Here is a 14,428-nt window from a genome sequence, read left to right as displayed (position 1 = left end):
CTCTTTAAGGACTTTTTCACACTGTGATCCACACAGTCAAAGCTTTGGCATAGTCAGTGAAGCAGGTGTTGAGGTTTTTAAGTTAAGTATTTTAAGTAAGATTGTGATGCACAGCTAGAGGTTTCAGACAGAAAAAAGTTTATGAGGTCCCTCAAGATTTGTATTTTTAAAATAACATGATTTTTTTCATTCTCAGCATACTAGTCATTTTGCATATATACTATTATCAACAGTTGACATTTTGGGAACTTCTTTTGTGGTCCAGTGGCTAAGACTCCAAGCTCCTAATGCAGGGGCTCAGTTTGATCCCTGGTCAGGGAACTAGATCCCACATGCTGCAACTAAGACCCAATGCAGCCAAATAAATACATAAATAAGCAATTGACATTTTTGATAATCCCTTTCCTTATGTTGCCAAGGTCTTCAGCAGATTAATGTGTGAATTGTACTGACCAGTGTGTTAGGCTGGTCCACAAGCCTCAGTTCTGTGTGGTGGTGATAGTAGCGCAAATTCAGCAGAAGTGTGAGGAGCCTGTTGTTAGCAGGGTGAGGTCAGGAGGAGCCTTAGAGTGTCAGGTCCAGGGCACATACGCAGACAACCATGTGTGCTCCGTCCTCAGTCCTGTCTGACTCTCTGCCACCTGCATGGACTGTACCCGCCAGTCTCCTCTGTCCATGGATAGGGATTCTCCAGGCAAGATACTAGAGTGGGTTGCCACGCCCTTCTCCAGGAGATCTTCCCAGCCCAGGGACTGAACCCAAGTCTCCTGCTTGACAGTCGGGTTCTTTTCCACTGAGCCACCTGGGAAGCTAGATACATTAACTTCCCCCAAATGGCAAAGATTGGAGGAGGGGTAAAAACGGTGAAAGGAAATTCAGATGACTTGGATATTGGGAGTAGGTGGTTTGGGGCTTTGAGACACCTCGACTGAGATGAGTTAATCAGTCTGGGCATTGAGGTTTTATTTAAAATCAGGGGAGTGGATGAGATCCCCAGAGAAAGTTAAAATTATTTGAAATTATCTTGCAGTTAAAGTTTGACCCTATGGAAAAGAAGAGATTATTCCTTAACTTGGAAATTCTACACTCTAGAGGTAACTTGAATCAATTAATTGATTTATTCATTTATTTACTAAATCAGAAGAGATTAGTTTTTAGATGCTGGCATAGCCCTTGAATGGATTTTTAGTATGTTAATTAAATAATTCCTATCAGCTTCTAAAACCAGAGTAGCATTGTCCCATATCTGATAAAGATATTAAGAGATTTTCTTAAAAGGGATTTTGTGGCTATATGGTAAGCAACATGAAGTCATAATCTGTGTTCATCTATCATAGATCTCCTGGCTGCTTTCCTCACTTGCTCAGAGATTAGTAGTAGTACCAATTTAGTGTGTATTACTCTAAATCCTTCCTGGGCATATATTAACATGTACCTGTAATAATAAATTAAACTTATATGTGCATGTTGAAAACATGTGTGCTATATGCCATATTTTGGCCACCTGATGCAAAGAGCCAACTCATGGGGAAAGACCCTGATGCTGGGAAAGATTGAGGGCAAAAGGAGAAGGGAGCAGCAGAGGATGAGATGGTTAGATAGGATCACCAACTCAATGGACATGAATCTGAGCAAAGTCTGGAGATACTGGAGGACAGAGGAGCCTGGTATACCACAGGTACTGTCCATGGTGCCTCAAAGAGTCAGACACAGACACGACTTAGTGAGTGAACAATAATAAACAACTATATACATCTTCCTGCGTCTTGGTTTTTTCACTTAGTAGTATGTCTTAGACATTTTTCTGAGTTAGTATGTAAGGATTTCTTTTTAAAATGCTGTGTGGCACTTCATGACATGCACTTTTTTAGCAGTTCAGATATTCCATTGGTGGACATTTAATCTATTTGGGTTTTTTTGTTATTTACAGTGCTGCATGAAATATATGTGAAGTAGTTTCTTTGGGTTCATGTGTGTTTTCTCTGGGGGAGATTCTGGAGAACCAGTCAGCATGTGGCTCCATGGTAAAGAACCCGTCTGCTAATACAGGAGACAGAGGAGACAGGGGTTCTATCCCTGGGTTAGCAAGATCTCCCAGAGGAGGAAATAGCAACCCACTCCAGTACTCTTGCCTGGAAAATCCCAGGACAGTTGAGCCTGACTGGCGATAGTCCATGTGGTCCCAAAGACTTGGACATAACTTAGCGACTGAGCACGCACACGTGCATATTACACGTTTTTATAGACGCTGCCAGATTGCTTTCGACTGGACCACAAAACTCACTGCCCTTTCTACTAGTTTTTCCATGTTCTTGCCAACACTGAATGTTATCAAATAGTTAAAGTTTTGTCAGTTTAATTTGTCTTCTTTCTAAAGTATGGAAATCAGTTCTTGTTATTTCAATTACAAGTATATATACATTATATAGCATGTGTCTTTTTCATATTTTTGCACCTTATTTATAGTGTTTCTTTGCTATGTAAACATTTTATGATGTTATGGGAAAAATCCATTTTACTATTGCAAGCAATGGGAACAACTATAACAAATATGCAAGAATTTTATGAAGCAAATTGTAAAATAATATAGTAAGACATGCAAGAAAACCAGAATGGACAGATTTACATATATCTGAATGGGAAGGCTTGAATAATGTAAAAGATTAATTTTTTTTTGTCCTCAAATATGTCTAAATTCAATGAAATGCTGACTAAATCCCTTAATATTGATAGATACATATGGTACATACAACTGTGATTAACTATAGAGAAAATATTTGGATATAGTATACCTAGAGTGGGACTGCTGAATTTTATGGTAATTCCATTTTTCAATTTTTTGAATAACCTCCATTCTGTTGTGAATAGTGGTGGCACCTTTTTACATTCCCAATAGCAGTGCACAAGGAATCACCCTTTCTTCAATCAGCTAACCAATTTCCCTTCACTGATATTGTTACTTTTTGTTTATTTTGATAGTAGCCATCCTGATGGATGTGATATCTTTCCTGGTTTGATTTGCATATCCCTAATGACTGATTATGTTGAACATCATTAGAAAGAATTTGAGAAAGAACAGTGTTAATTCTTCTTTAAATGTTTGGTAGACTTCACCTGGTGAACCTGGTGAATTTCTTTATTGGGAGATTTTTTGATTACTTATTCAGTCTCTTTGCATGTTATAATTCAGATTTTGTGTTTCTTCTTGAGTCAGTTTTTGTAATTTGTGTTAAAAATTTACCCGTTTTTAAAAATTTTTTATTTTGGGTTGTCCAGTTTTTTGGCATATAATTGCGAAATTATATTCAGTCATTTCTATAAAGTCAGTAGTGATACCTTATTAATATTTCTGATTTTTTTTTTTTAAATTATATTTGTTATGCTAGTCACATGTCAATTTCTTTCTCTTTCGGTTGCACTGCTTGGTTTGTGCGATCTTAGTTCTTGGACCAGGGATCGAACGTGGGCCCTGGCAGTGAAAGGGCCAAGTCCTAACCACTGGACCACCAGAGAATTCTCTTTGTTTCTGATTTTAATAACTATAGAGAGTTTTTTCCTTGTCAGTATAGCTAAAGGTTTGTTAATTTTTTCAAGGAGCCACATATTTGTAATTTTGTGTTTCCTCTATTTTTTCTTTTATTAAAACATTTTTTTTTCACTCTTTTTTTTCCCCCTTTTTTATTTTGTACTGGATTGTGTGTGTGTGTGTGTGTGTGTGAAGTTGCCTCAGTCGTGTCCAACTCTTTGTGACCCTATGGACTATACAGGCTCTGTCCATGGGATTCTCCAGGCAAGAATATTGGTGTGGGTTGCCATGCCCTCCTTCAGGGCATCTACCGGACCCAGCAATCAAACCCATGTCTCTTATGTCTCCTGCATTGGCAGGCAGATTCTTTGCCACTAGCGTCACCTGGGAAGCCCTTCCTTTATTTTTCTGTTCTTTGTTTTGTGTATCTGCACTGATCTTTATTACTGCATTCTTTCTGCTAGTTTTAGTTTATTTAGCTCTTTTTCTGATTTCTTAAGGTGTAAAGTTTATTGGTTTGAGATTTTTAATGTAGGTGTTAATAGCAGTAAGTTTTCTGCTGAATAAAACTTTCACTGCATCCCTTAAGTTTCAATTTGTTGTGTTTTTGTCTTCTTTTGTCTCATGAGTATTTTCTCATTTCCCAAGTTTCTCTTTTTAATCAGGGCTTTAAAAATTATTTATTTATTTTTGCCTGTGCTGGCCCTTTGTTGCTCTGTGGGCTACTCTCTAGATGTGGTGCTCGGGCCTTCTCTTGTTGTGAAGCACAGGCTTTAGGGTGTGCGGGCCTCGGTAGTTGCAGTTGCCAGGCTCTAGAGCTAGGCTCAGTAGTTGTAGCTCAAGTGCTTAGTTGCTTTGTGTCATGTGGGATCTTCTTGGATCAGGGATTGAACCTGTGTCTCCTGTATTTACAAGATGGATTCTTTACCATTGGGCCACTGGGGAAACCCTCTTGTTAGCTTTTTTGACTTAACGTTTATTTTGTCCAATATCCACACATCCACTGCATTTCTGTTTTGGGTATTATATGCATGGGATATCTTTTCTATCCTACTTTCAACCTCCTTGTATTTTTTTTATCTAAGATGAGTCTCTTCTAGATAGAATATAGATGGATTATGTGTGTCTTTTTATCCAGCCTAAGCTCTTTCAGTAATTTAGTCTATTTACATTTAAAGTAATTGTTCGAAAGGAGTAAGGAGAAGTTTACCTCCACCATTTTGTGGCTTGTTTTCTGTTTGTCTTAAATCCGCAACCCCCCCGTTTCTTTTATTATCACCTTCTCTTGTGTTTAATTTTTTCTAGTGTACCATTTTGATTCCTTTCTTTCCTGATTAGTTTATAATTATTTTTATAATGGTTACTTTGAGGATTAAAACAAGAATCTTAGTATTACAACAGCTTACTAGGAATGATACTCTTCATTTGAACAATCTGTGAATGCTCTGCCTGTTACACATCTCTGTCCTTCCCTTTACATTAGGTTTGTTGCCAATAACATCTTTATATGTGTGTGTTCATTAACATATTGATAATTATTATTGTATGCTTTTGCCTTTTAAATCATAGGGCAATAAGTAGTTATAAACCAAAGATACATTAATACTGGCTTCCTGTTGCTTTTTTTAAATGTATTCATTTGTGTTCTGTATTTCTTAGAGCTTCAACTTACTCTGTAGTTTATATTTTTGCTTGAAGAATTCCCTTTAGCATTTCATATTGGGTAGGTTTGCAGGTAATAAATTCACCTTTGTTTTTCTGGGGAATGTCTTAACTTCTCATGTTTGGAGGAATATTTTGTTGGATATAGAATTTTTGGTTGACAGTTTTTTTTTCCCACCATTTTAAATATCATGCCATAGCTTTTCACATCCATGATTTTGGATGAGAAATCTGGTGATGAGGATCCATTGCATATGGATCTTACTTCTCTCTTACTTCTCTTACTTCAAAATTCTCTTTTACTGTTGGGTCCACAATTTGATTATTACTGTCTTGGTATGGCCATCTTGGAATTGAGCTTCTTGGGTGTATGTGTTTATCCTCGTTATATTCATCATATTTGGGTAGTTTATAGCCATTATTTCTTCAAATATGTTTTTTGTTCTTTTCTGTCTCTTTTTGTTATATATATTGGTGCACATAGTGGTGTTTCACAGATTCTTAGGCTCTATTCATTTTTCTTCATTCTTGTTTTCTTGCTCTTCAGACTGGATAATTTTAATTATCCTGCCTTTCATTTTACTGATTCTTCTGCTTGCTTAGATCTGCTGTTAATCCCCTCTAGTGACTTTTTTCTTTTCTGCTATTAAATTTTTCATCTCCAGGATTTTTGTTTGGTTAATTTTTTTTTTAATTGAAGTATAATTGATTTACAGTGTTGTGTTAGTTTTCAGGTATACAGTGAAGTGATTTTAGTTTTATATATATATTCTTATTTGTATTCTTTTCTATTATAAGTTACTGTAAGATATTGACTGTAATTCCCTGTGCTTTACAGTGGGTCCTTGTTTATTTTATATATAGTGTGTATCTATGTGTTTTTTTTTTTAAAGACTTTTTTTTCCCCCCTGTGGACCATTTTTAAAGTCTTTACTAGATTTGTTACAGTGTTGCTTCTGTTTTAATATTTTGGTTTTTTGGCCAGGAGACAGTATGAGATCTTAGCTGCTTAGATTCCTAACCAGGGATTGCACCCACTGCATTGGAAGTTGAAGTCTTAAACCACTGGACTGCCAGAGAAGTCCCAATACTGTGTATTTGTTAATCCCAAACTAACTTATCCACCTCCATCCCCCTTTCCCTTTTGGTAACCATAAGTTTATCTTGTGTCTAGGAGTCTAAATTTGTATCATTCTTTAGATTCTACAAGTGATGTCATATGACATTTGTCTTTATCTGACTTCCCTCATTTAGTATGATAATCTCTAGGTCCGTCTATGTTGATGTGAATTCTTTCTTCTGACTGAGTAATATTTTACTGTGTATATATCCACCATATCTGTATCCATTTCCCTGTCAGTAGACACTTAGATTGCTTCCATATCTTGGCTCTTGTGAATAGTGCTACTATGAGCATTGAGGTGCATATGTATCTTTTCTAGTTTGAGTTTTCATCTTTTCCAGATATGTGCTCAGAAGTAGGATTGCTGGATCATATGATAGCTCTGTTTTTAGTTTTTTTTTTAAGGAACCTCTATACTGTTTTCTATAGTGGCAGCACTAGTCTGTATTCCCACCAACAGTGTAGGCGGGTTCCCTTTTGTCCACACCCTCTCCAGTTGTTTGTTTACTTTTTGGGGGCTTGCACCACAGGGCCTGCAGGATCTCAGTTCCCTAACCAGAGATTAAACTTATGCCCCCTACATTGGAAGCACAGGGTTAGATAGTGGCAGTGGTTAGGTGTAAAGTCCTAACCACTGGACCACCAGGGAATTCCCAGGGATTTTTATTTTAAAAAAGTTTAATTTGTCTTACTGCCTCAGAACTATTATAGGTGCCATAAACACATGTTGAATAATAGCCTTTACTGTAGAGACGAATTTGCCTTAGCTTTCTTTGCACCTCCTTTGGTACCTAGAAAGCTTGGGCTCATCAGTGAGAAAATGATGAATGAATATTTTTCTTGAATCATTTGAAATGCTTTCTTTGTGATTTTCATTGAAAGTTAACCAGATTTTCTTACCTACTAGTAATACTTTATTGTAATGAATGTCAACATTTTATTTATTTATTGGCCATGCCATGTGGCATGTGGGTTCTTAGTTCCCTGACCAGGGATAGAATTAATGCCCCCTGAATTGGAAACACAGAATCTTAACCAACTGGACCTTCAGGGAAGTCCCAAACATTTTATTTTTTAACTACCTTTTCTTTTTTCCTGAGAACATCAAGTATTGGGGTTAATTGATTCTCATGGAATCAAAGACCAAGTAAAGCTGTGAAAGCATTTATAATTTATGACGATTGTCTCAGTCTACTTGGGCTGGTATAACTGAAGTACCAGGGACAATAGACCTTCATGTCTCAGAGTTCTGGAGGCTGGAAAGCCCATGGTTGGGGCTTCTGCAGACCAGGTGCTGGTGAGGGCTTGCTTCCTGTTCACAGACAGGCTTCCCTCTTCCTGCTGTGTCCTCATGTGGTGGGAGAGGGAGCTTTCTGGTGTCTTTTATAAAACAGTCACTCATCTCACTCATGAGGGCCCCCCCACCTTCCTGACTTAATCTTCTTGTAGAGGCCTCGCCTCCTTATACCATCTCATGAATTTGAAGGGGGAACACAAGCATGTGGTCCATAACAGTGAAGCAGTATCGCAAGGAAGCCTAAAAATGAATTAGAAACTTAACCAAAATCTTGAGGTACAGACAAAACTGCCTGGTGATTGTTAGGAGTTAACAATGTGTTAATTGATTTTCACATTCAGTTATCTTTTTAAATTCTAAGAAAAACCATAAAATAAATGCCATTTATTTTAGGGAAAATTGAAACCCAGAAAACTGAAGTTATTTACTTGGTGTTAAATAGATAATTAGAATTGATTTAGTGTAGAAAAGTGGCTGAAGGGAATAGATTTTATTTGGATAAGGTAGAAGTGACCAACTTGAATTAGATTGTCTTTTCTTTATAGGGCTCAGTGAGTGGTAGTTGAAGCATATTCTCTGTGGCGTATAGAAGTGACCACATTTATAGTCTAGGATTTGGAAAGAACTGTTACGGGTGAGTAATTACTCTGTTTTGAAGCGTGGGTTACTGCAGAGAACTGTGCAGCAAGAGAAGTCTCCTCTCCCCACGGTTACACTGGGAGGAGACATGAGGGGATACCTCACGGCCACCAGAGGGCACTGGGGATTCAGTTCTGTCTTAAGCCCCAGAAATTGTCATCTTGTTTTAGGTATGCTGAAATATAGAAAAGATCCAAAAAACTCATGCTTTAAAAGCCTTTGCATTCCCTAAGTTCAATGGATTTACACCACATTCTTCTGAAAATTGTTACGTTGATGAAGATCCTTCCTTCCTTCTGACAGATAGATGTTAACTACAAGTCAGTTCCATTTGTGTTACATCTCATCTTACCCTGGCACTTTGGGCTTGATATTTCTTCCTTTTGATACTTGTATTTTTCACATACTGATTTGGTTACTTTTTTATTGAATGGTGTGTTCTTTTTTTTTTGTTTAATTAATAAGAGTTGTGCTATATTATTTTATTGTTTAATAATAACATATTATATAGTAGTTACGAATATTCAGATCCTGACCTCTCCCATTTTCTCACCGTGGTCTTGGCAGCTTACTTTAAGTTTTTTTTGTCTGTGGTATGTGGGATCTTAGTTCCCTGACCAGGGGTCAAACCCATGCCTCCTTCAGTGGTGTCTCTTAACCACTTGACCACCAGGGAAGTCCTGGGCAGTTTACTTTAGATGATTGCATTTTTAAAAAAATCTGTATAAGGGAGATAATGATTTTACTTTTCATTGGGTTGCTTAAATGTTTAATCGTCATGAATATTTGGTGCATAATAAGTATTAAATACATGTTAACTATTACTGGATGAATGTACTTGTATTTTAAGAGAACCTAATTGAATCAGTTATTAAATTTTTGAATCAAATGTCATTCAATTTATTTCAGCATTTAAAACTTCCTGTAGCGAGGTTAAAAATTTTTTATGTTTACTTAAAGTTAAGTGAAGGCCTTGTATGAAGGTTTCTCCCAGCACATGCTGTTGTTTTACCATAAACAAGTCTTCCTTATTAGGTTAATATAGTATATATTTTAATATTTGAAAGTGTATTTAAAGTGTCTTAGGGAAATTCCCTGGTGGTCCAGTGGTTAGGATTCTGCACTCTCACTGCCAAGGGCCTGGGTTCAATCACTGGTTGGGGAACTAAAATCCTGAATGCTGCATGGTGCAGCTAAAAAAAAATAATAATAATACTTAAAGTGTCTTAGAGCTTAGAATGATAATTTTTAGGTCTTTGAGTAAGGCAAAATAGTCACCCCTTAAATTTTTAAATGAAATTATCTATTTTCCTTAAGCAGATATAAATGTATCTTTTCTCATTTTCCAATATTATATCTTCCATCCTGAAACAAACAGCTTAAACAAGAAGAATGAAGAGAGTTGTAGGATCAAGCTTTTTTAAAAAAATAAAAGATTTATTTATTTTTGGCTGTGCTGGGTCTTCATTGCTGTGTGGGCTTTCTCTGTGGTGTGTGGGCTTCTCATGGCGGTGGCTTCTCTTATAGTGGAGCACATGCTCTACAGTGTGGGCTTCAGTCGTTGTGGCTTGTGGGCTCTGTGGTGCTGGCTCAGTAGTTGCGGAGCATGGGTGCAGAATCTCCACTGAACATGGGATCTTCCCGGATCAGGGGCTGAACCTGTGTCCCCTGCATTGGCCGGTGGATCCTAGCCACTAGAGCACCAGGGAAGCCTTGGAGCCAAGCTTTGTGCAGAGTGTGTAGAGTCCTGACATTGTCTTGGAACCTTGGGCACTTCTGATGTATATATCTGAGCTACTGCTTTTTCTTAATTGAAGTATTGATTTATGATATTCTGAAAGTTTGAAGTGTACAACATAGTGATTCACAGGTTTTTTTTTTTTTCTGGCTTGTGGAATTTTAGAATAGCTCCTAGTGGTTGCTTGAGTCCAGGCCTCGGCAGTGAAAGCCTGGGGTCCTAACCACTAGTCCATCAAGTGACTCCCAGGTTCATGATTTCTCATGGCAGGGGTATTGACCTGTTTGGTTTATTGATTTTTCTCAACGCCTCAGACTGTGTCTTGTATATACTGGGTGCTCTATAAATCTTTGTTGAATGCAACTATTAACCTGACTTGCTGACTTTGGTGAGTTCTTTGCTTGTTTTGTATCTCCTCTCATCCTGTTCCCTTCCATGGACCTGGACCTTGTTCCAGCCATGTTTGGCCTTCACCCCAGTGCTGGAAGTGTCAGCCTTGTTCCCGTTGGGCTTCTTTGGGAGCTGCCCTCACTCTAGTTTCCCAGTTAGCTCTTGCTCATCATTCCAGGTCTCAGTGAAGTATCACCTGCTCACAGAGGTCTTCGGTCTTTTTTCTTCATCCTGTTACCCATTGTTTTTTCTAAAATTTAAATTTTAACTTAATAAGTGAGAAGTCATGCTCACAAATTCAGAAAATGCACCAAAACACACACTGAATAGTTTCTTCATGCCTGTCAGCCATCTGTCAACATGATAATTATTTATATTAGGGTGATCGTCTTCCGTCCAGAGGCTTTTGTCGCAGTGTAAGCAAATGGCTGTATAGATGAAGCAGTGTTTGTTTGTAAGCTTCAGTGTTATCAGACTGGGTTGAGTGGCCTTAGGAGAGAAGAAGGGTTACCAGGCAGTTCACAGTTGGCACTGGGCCCTTAGACCAGGTTTCCACACCCGCACAGCTGCAGTCTTGTCTCCTGTGAAGGTGTAGGGTACAAACCACTTCATGGTCCTGTCTTTGTGCAAATTGACCTGCAGTCTGTACTCACCCTGCATTTTCCCTTCTTGTTTTTTTCCAGTTTAGCCTCTGAGATGAAGGTGATCCATGTTCAGGACTGGGTCTGCTACTATCCGTGCCCATCACCTCATCGTCTATCTGCTCAGTAACTTATTTTTCTCCTTTCTGACTGTTTTACTGTTAACTTGCTGCTATCTCTTTGGCCTCGGCACAGCTCTGCCTGTGTAGTAAGTGCTCAGAAATACGAGTTGATGTGGCAGAGTCATGAGAAGTTTGGACTGTTGCGGTGAAAACCTGGGGATGCATTCTAGCTGTGTGACTTGGTTAGTTAGCGTCTCTAAGCCACAATTTCTAAGTCATGAACATGGACAAATATTACAGCTATATCAGGGTTATTTTAAAGATGTAACCAAGGGGCAGATAATATTTTCCTAGGACTATTGTAACAAATTACCACAAACTTAGCAGTTTAAAACTGGAAGTCACAAGTCAGAAATTGGTGGCCTGGGGCTCAAGCCAAGGTGTGACCAGAGCTAAGCTTGCCCAGAGGCTCTGGGGAGGGCTCGCTCTTCACCTCCTGTAGGTTTTGGTGCTGTGACATGCTGGGCTGTGTCGTTCCCTCTCCGCAGCCGCCTCTGGTCTCAGTGCCTGTCATCTCCTCCACCTCTTGATGGGGTACAAGAGGTGTGTGCAGGGCCCACCCAGCCAAGCCCATTTTTAAGTCCTTTCTCATCATCATCTCTGCACAGACCCCCTTTCCTTGTAAGGTAACAGTTACAGGTTCCAGGGCTTAGTATCTGATGTCGTCAGGACTGTTATGCAGCCCAATAGATGGACATGAAGGGCAGGGCAGTGGGCATTTATGCTTTGTGGATGCGGTTGGCAAAGATTTCAGATTCTCAGAAGGATTTAATCACGCAGCTACATGGGAGCCAGGGAATGTGAGAACAGTGGATTTTAAAAAAAAAAGGTAAGCAAAGTTGGAGATTAAATTATGTCATTTTATTCGATACAGTGAATAAGGATAAATATCAAGAGATTGTCATGATCAGATTTTAGTTATTTTTTTGTTCACATGTGTGTGGAACGATTTATGTATGTTTTCAGTGTTAAAATTTATAGGGTAGGCAGTGGTAGAGAAGAGAAGGTTGCAAATATACTGCATATTCTTACTGAAAATTGTATAATTACCTGTATTTTTATATCGCATGTTATTTTTATATCACATAAACTATATGAAATGATTAGTGAATGAGGGAAGATCACAGAATGGATATCAAATTTTTCCTGGATCATCGATAAGAATCGTTGTTACTTAGAGTAAGAAAGAAAGTAAAAGTACCTTCAAAAAATTCTTTGAATTTGAGTCGCATCAAAAGCCATATACTGACAATTGTAACGTGTGTCTTTTTTCTGTCTCCTTAACAGGGTCTTTGGCATGGACACAGGTTCAGCAGGAGGATTGGAAGTGACTGATCAGACTCCTGTTCTGTTGGGGAGGACAGCCATGGCAGCTAGTCTCACGGATGTAGGAAATTCGTTTAGTGGGCCACCTAATCCTTTAGTGAATAGATCTAATAAATTTCAGAGCTCATCAGTGGAAGACGATGATGATGTTGTGTTTATTGAACCAGTACAACCACCTCCTCCTTGTGCACCAGTGGTGGCTGATCAAAGAACCATAACATTTACATCATCGAAAAATGAAGAGCTGCCAGGAAATGATTCCAAAATTCTTCCTTCCTCAAAAGAATTGGCTTCTCAGAAGGGGAGTGTAAGTGAGACGATTGTCATTGATGATGAGGAGGATATGGAAACAAATCAAGGGCAAGAGAAAAATTCCTCCAGTTTTATTGAACGGAGACCATCTGAGTCTAAAAACAGAACCAATGATGTGGATTTCTCCCCTTCCAGTTTTTCAAGAAGTAAGGTAAATGCAGGAATGGGTAATAGTGGTATCACCACAGAACCAGACTCTGAGATTCAGATCGCTAACGTTACGACCTTAGAAACAGGCGTCGGCTCTGTGAGTGATGGCCAGTTAGAACACACTGACGGGAGAGACATGAACCTGATGATCACACACGTAACATCCCTGCAGAATGCCAGCTTGGGAGATGTCTCTAATGGACTGCAGTCAAGTAATTTTGGTGTTAATATGCAAACATACACCCCGTCTTTAACTTCACAGACCAAGACTGCAGTAGGACCTTTCAATCCTGGTAGAATGAATGTGGCAGGAGACGCATTTCAGAACGGAGAGTCTGCAGCTCATCACAACCCTGGTAAGCAGTGAGGGTCCTCTCCCGCTCCCCCTTTAGGGGTTGTTTACAGGCAGGTTCTTCTTTCATTGTCCTAATTGGTGCTACTTTGGTTAGTTTACTCATGTAAGATGTGTTAATTCTATTGACTTTCAAGTTTCAAATTTTAACTAATAAGAGATGTAAACTATGTATGTAATATTTCTCTGTAGAGTATTGGAAAATTAATCAGAACAAAATACTCTTTATAGTCACCATATTCTAATAATTTGGCATCCTATTTGTCATGTACTCATTTTATGCTCGTGTGTTTTTAATGGTATGGTTTTAATGTGCAAATAGAGAACGAAAAGATATTTAGTACATGTGAGGAGCAATATAATGTTGTGTAATTGCGTTTAGATTTGTGTTTTAATTTTGATTGCCTGTCTGATTTTAATTTTTACTTATTAGCACTAATTTTTTTTTAATATGTAAAGATTGGTAAATTTCTTGACTATTTGAAAATACTTTCTGCAGGCAGCTTTATTCTGTGGAAACTGTGAGAAGAGTTCTGTGGCTTTTCCCGACCACGTGAGGCCTGCCTGTCTCTCGTGTACCTTCTCTTCTTGGGCTTCATCATTTTAAGCTTGTTAGCAACTTTATCAGCCTAGGATTGTGGGGAATAATAAGAAATGACTGAAACCGAAGCTGTGTAGAATGTTTTGTGAAATGCTAGTTGTTTTTCTTACTTATTCTTTTCGGTTATGATAGTAATGTCTAATTACTGAAGAATATTTGGAAAATCCATAATTAAAAAATGGGGGGGAGAAACCCTTATAGGTGATTAACTGAAGGTTACCTACCACTGTTGATAATGGTTTGAGCGGCTGGTTGTCATTCTTTCTCCTTTGTACTTCTTAATTTGCTTGAGTGAAGTTATTCATAATGTTCTTTCTTGTTTTCCCTCCACTTAATGTGGCTCTGTATTTTTTCATATCACTAAAATTGTTTATACATGGAAGTTGTAATGACTGCACAGTGGGTTTCATTATACCAGTCGCCATATTTGGCTTTTACACCATTTTCCTTTTTTGCTGTTGTTGGTATATGATGAACTTTTTTCCCCTCAAATTTCTGATGATTTCTTAGCATTTACTCCTAGAAGTAAAGTTACTGGGTCAGAGAGTG

At 38.3% G+C, this 14,428-nt stretch overlaps 1 protein-coding gene across 9 annotated transcripts in view; it reads left to right on the top strand.

The window, feature by feature from the left end:
• ZMYM2 (zinc finger MYM-type containing 2) overlaps positions 1–14,428 on the top strand; it is a 62,927-nt gene that overhangs the window by 6,405 nt on the left and 42,094 nt on the right. For 6 of the 9 annotated variants that reach the window (XM_027557628.1, XM_027557629.1, XM_027557633.1 and 3 more), the window contains one exon: positions 12,426–13,282. In XM_027557628.1, the coding sequence (XP_027413429.1) occupies positions 12,436–13,282 (847 nt within the window). In that variant the 5' untranslated portion in view covers positions 12,426–12,435. Of the gene's footprint in view, positions 1–11,058; positions 11,968–12,425; positions 13,283–14,428 lie in introns of those variants that run through there. The other 3 variants (XM_027557630.1, XM_027557625.1, XM_027557634.1) reach the window with 3 other exon arrangements.

This window comes from Bos indicus x Bos taurus, chromosome 12 (genome assembly GCF_003369695.1).
Source record: "Bos indicus x Bos taurus breed Angus x Brahman F1 hybrid chromosome 12, Bos_hybrid_MaternalHap_v2.0, whole genome shotgun sequence".
NCBI lineage: Eukaryota > Metazoa > Chordata > Mammalia > Artiodactyla > Bovidae > Bos > Bos indicus x Bos taurus.
The sequence above is the reverse complement of the archived record's forward strand: the minus strand, read 5'-3'. Positions and strand labels throughout refer to the sequence as shown.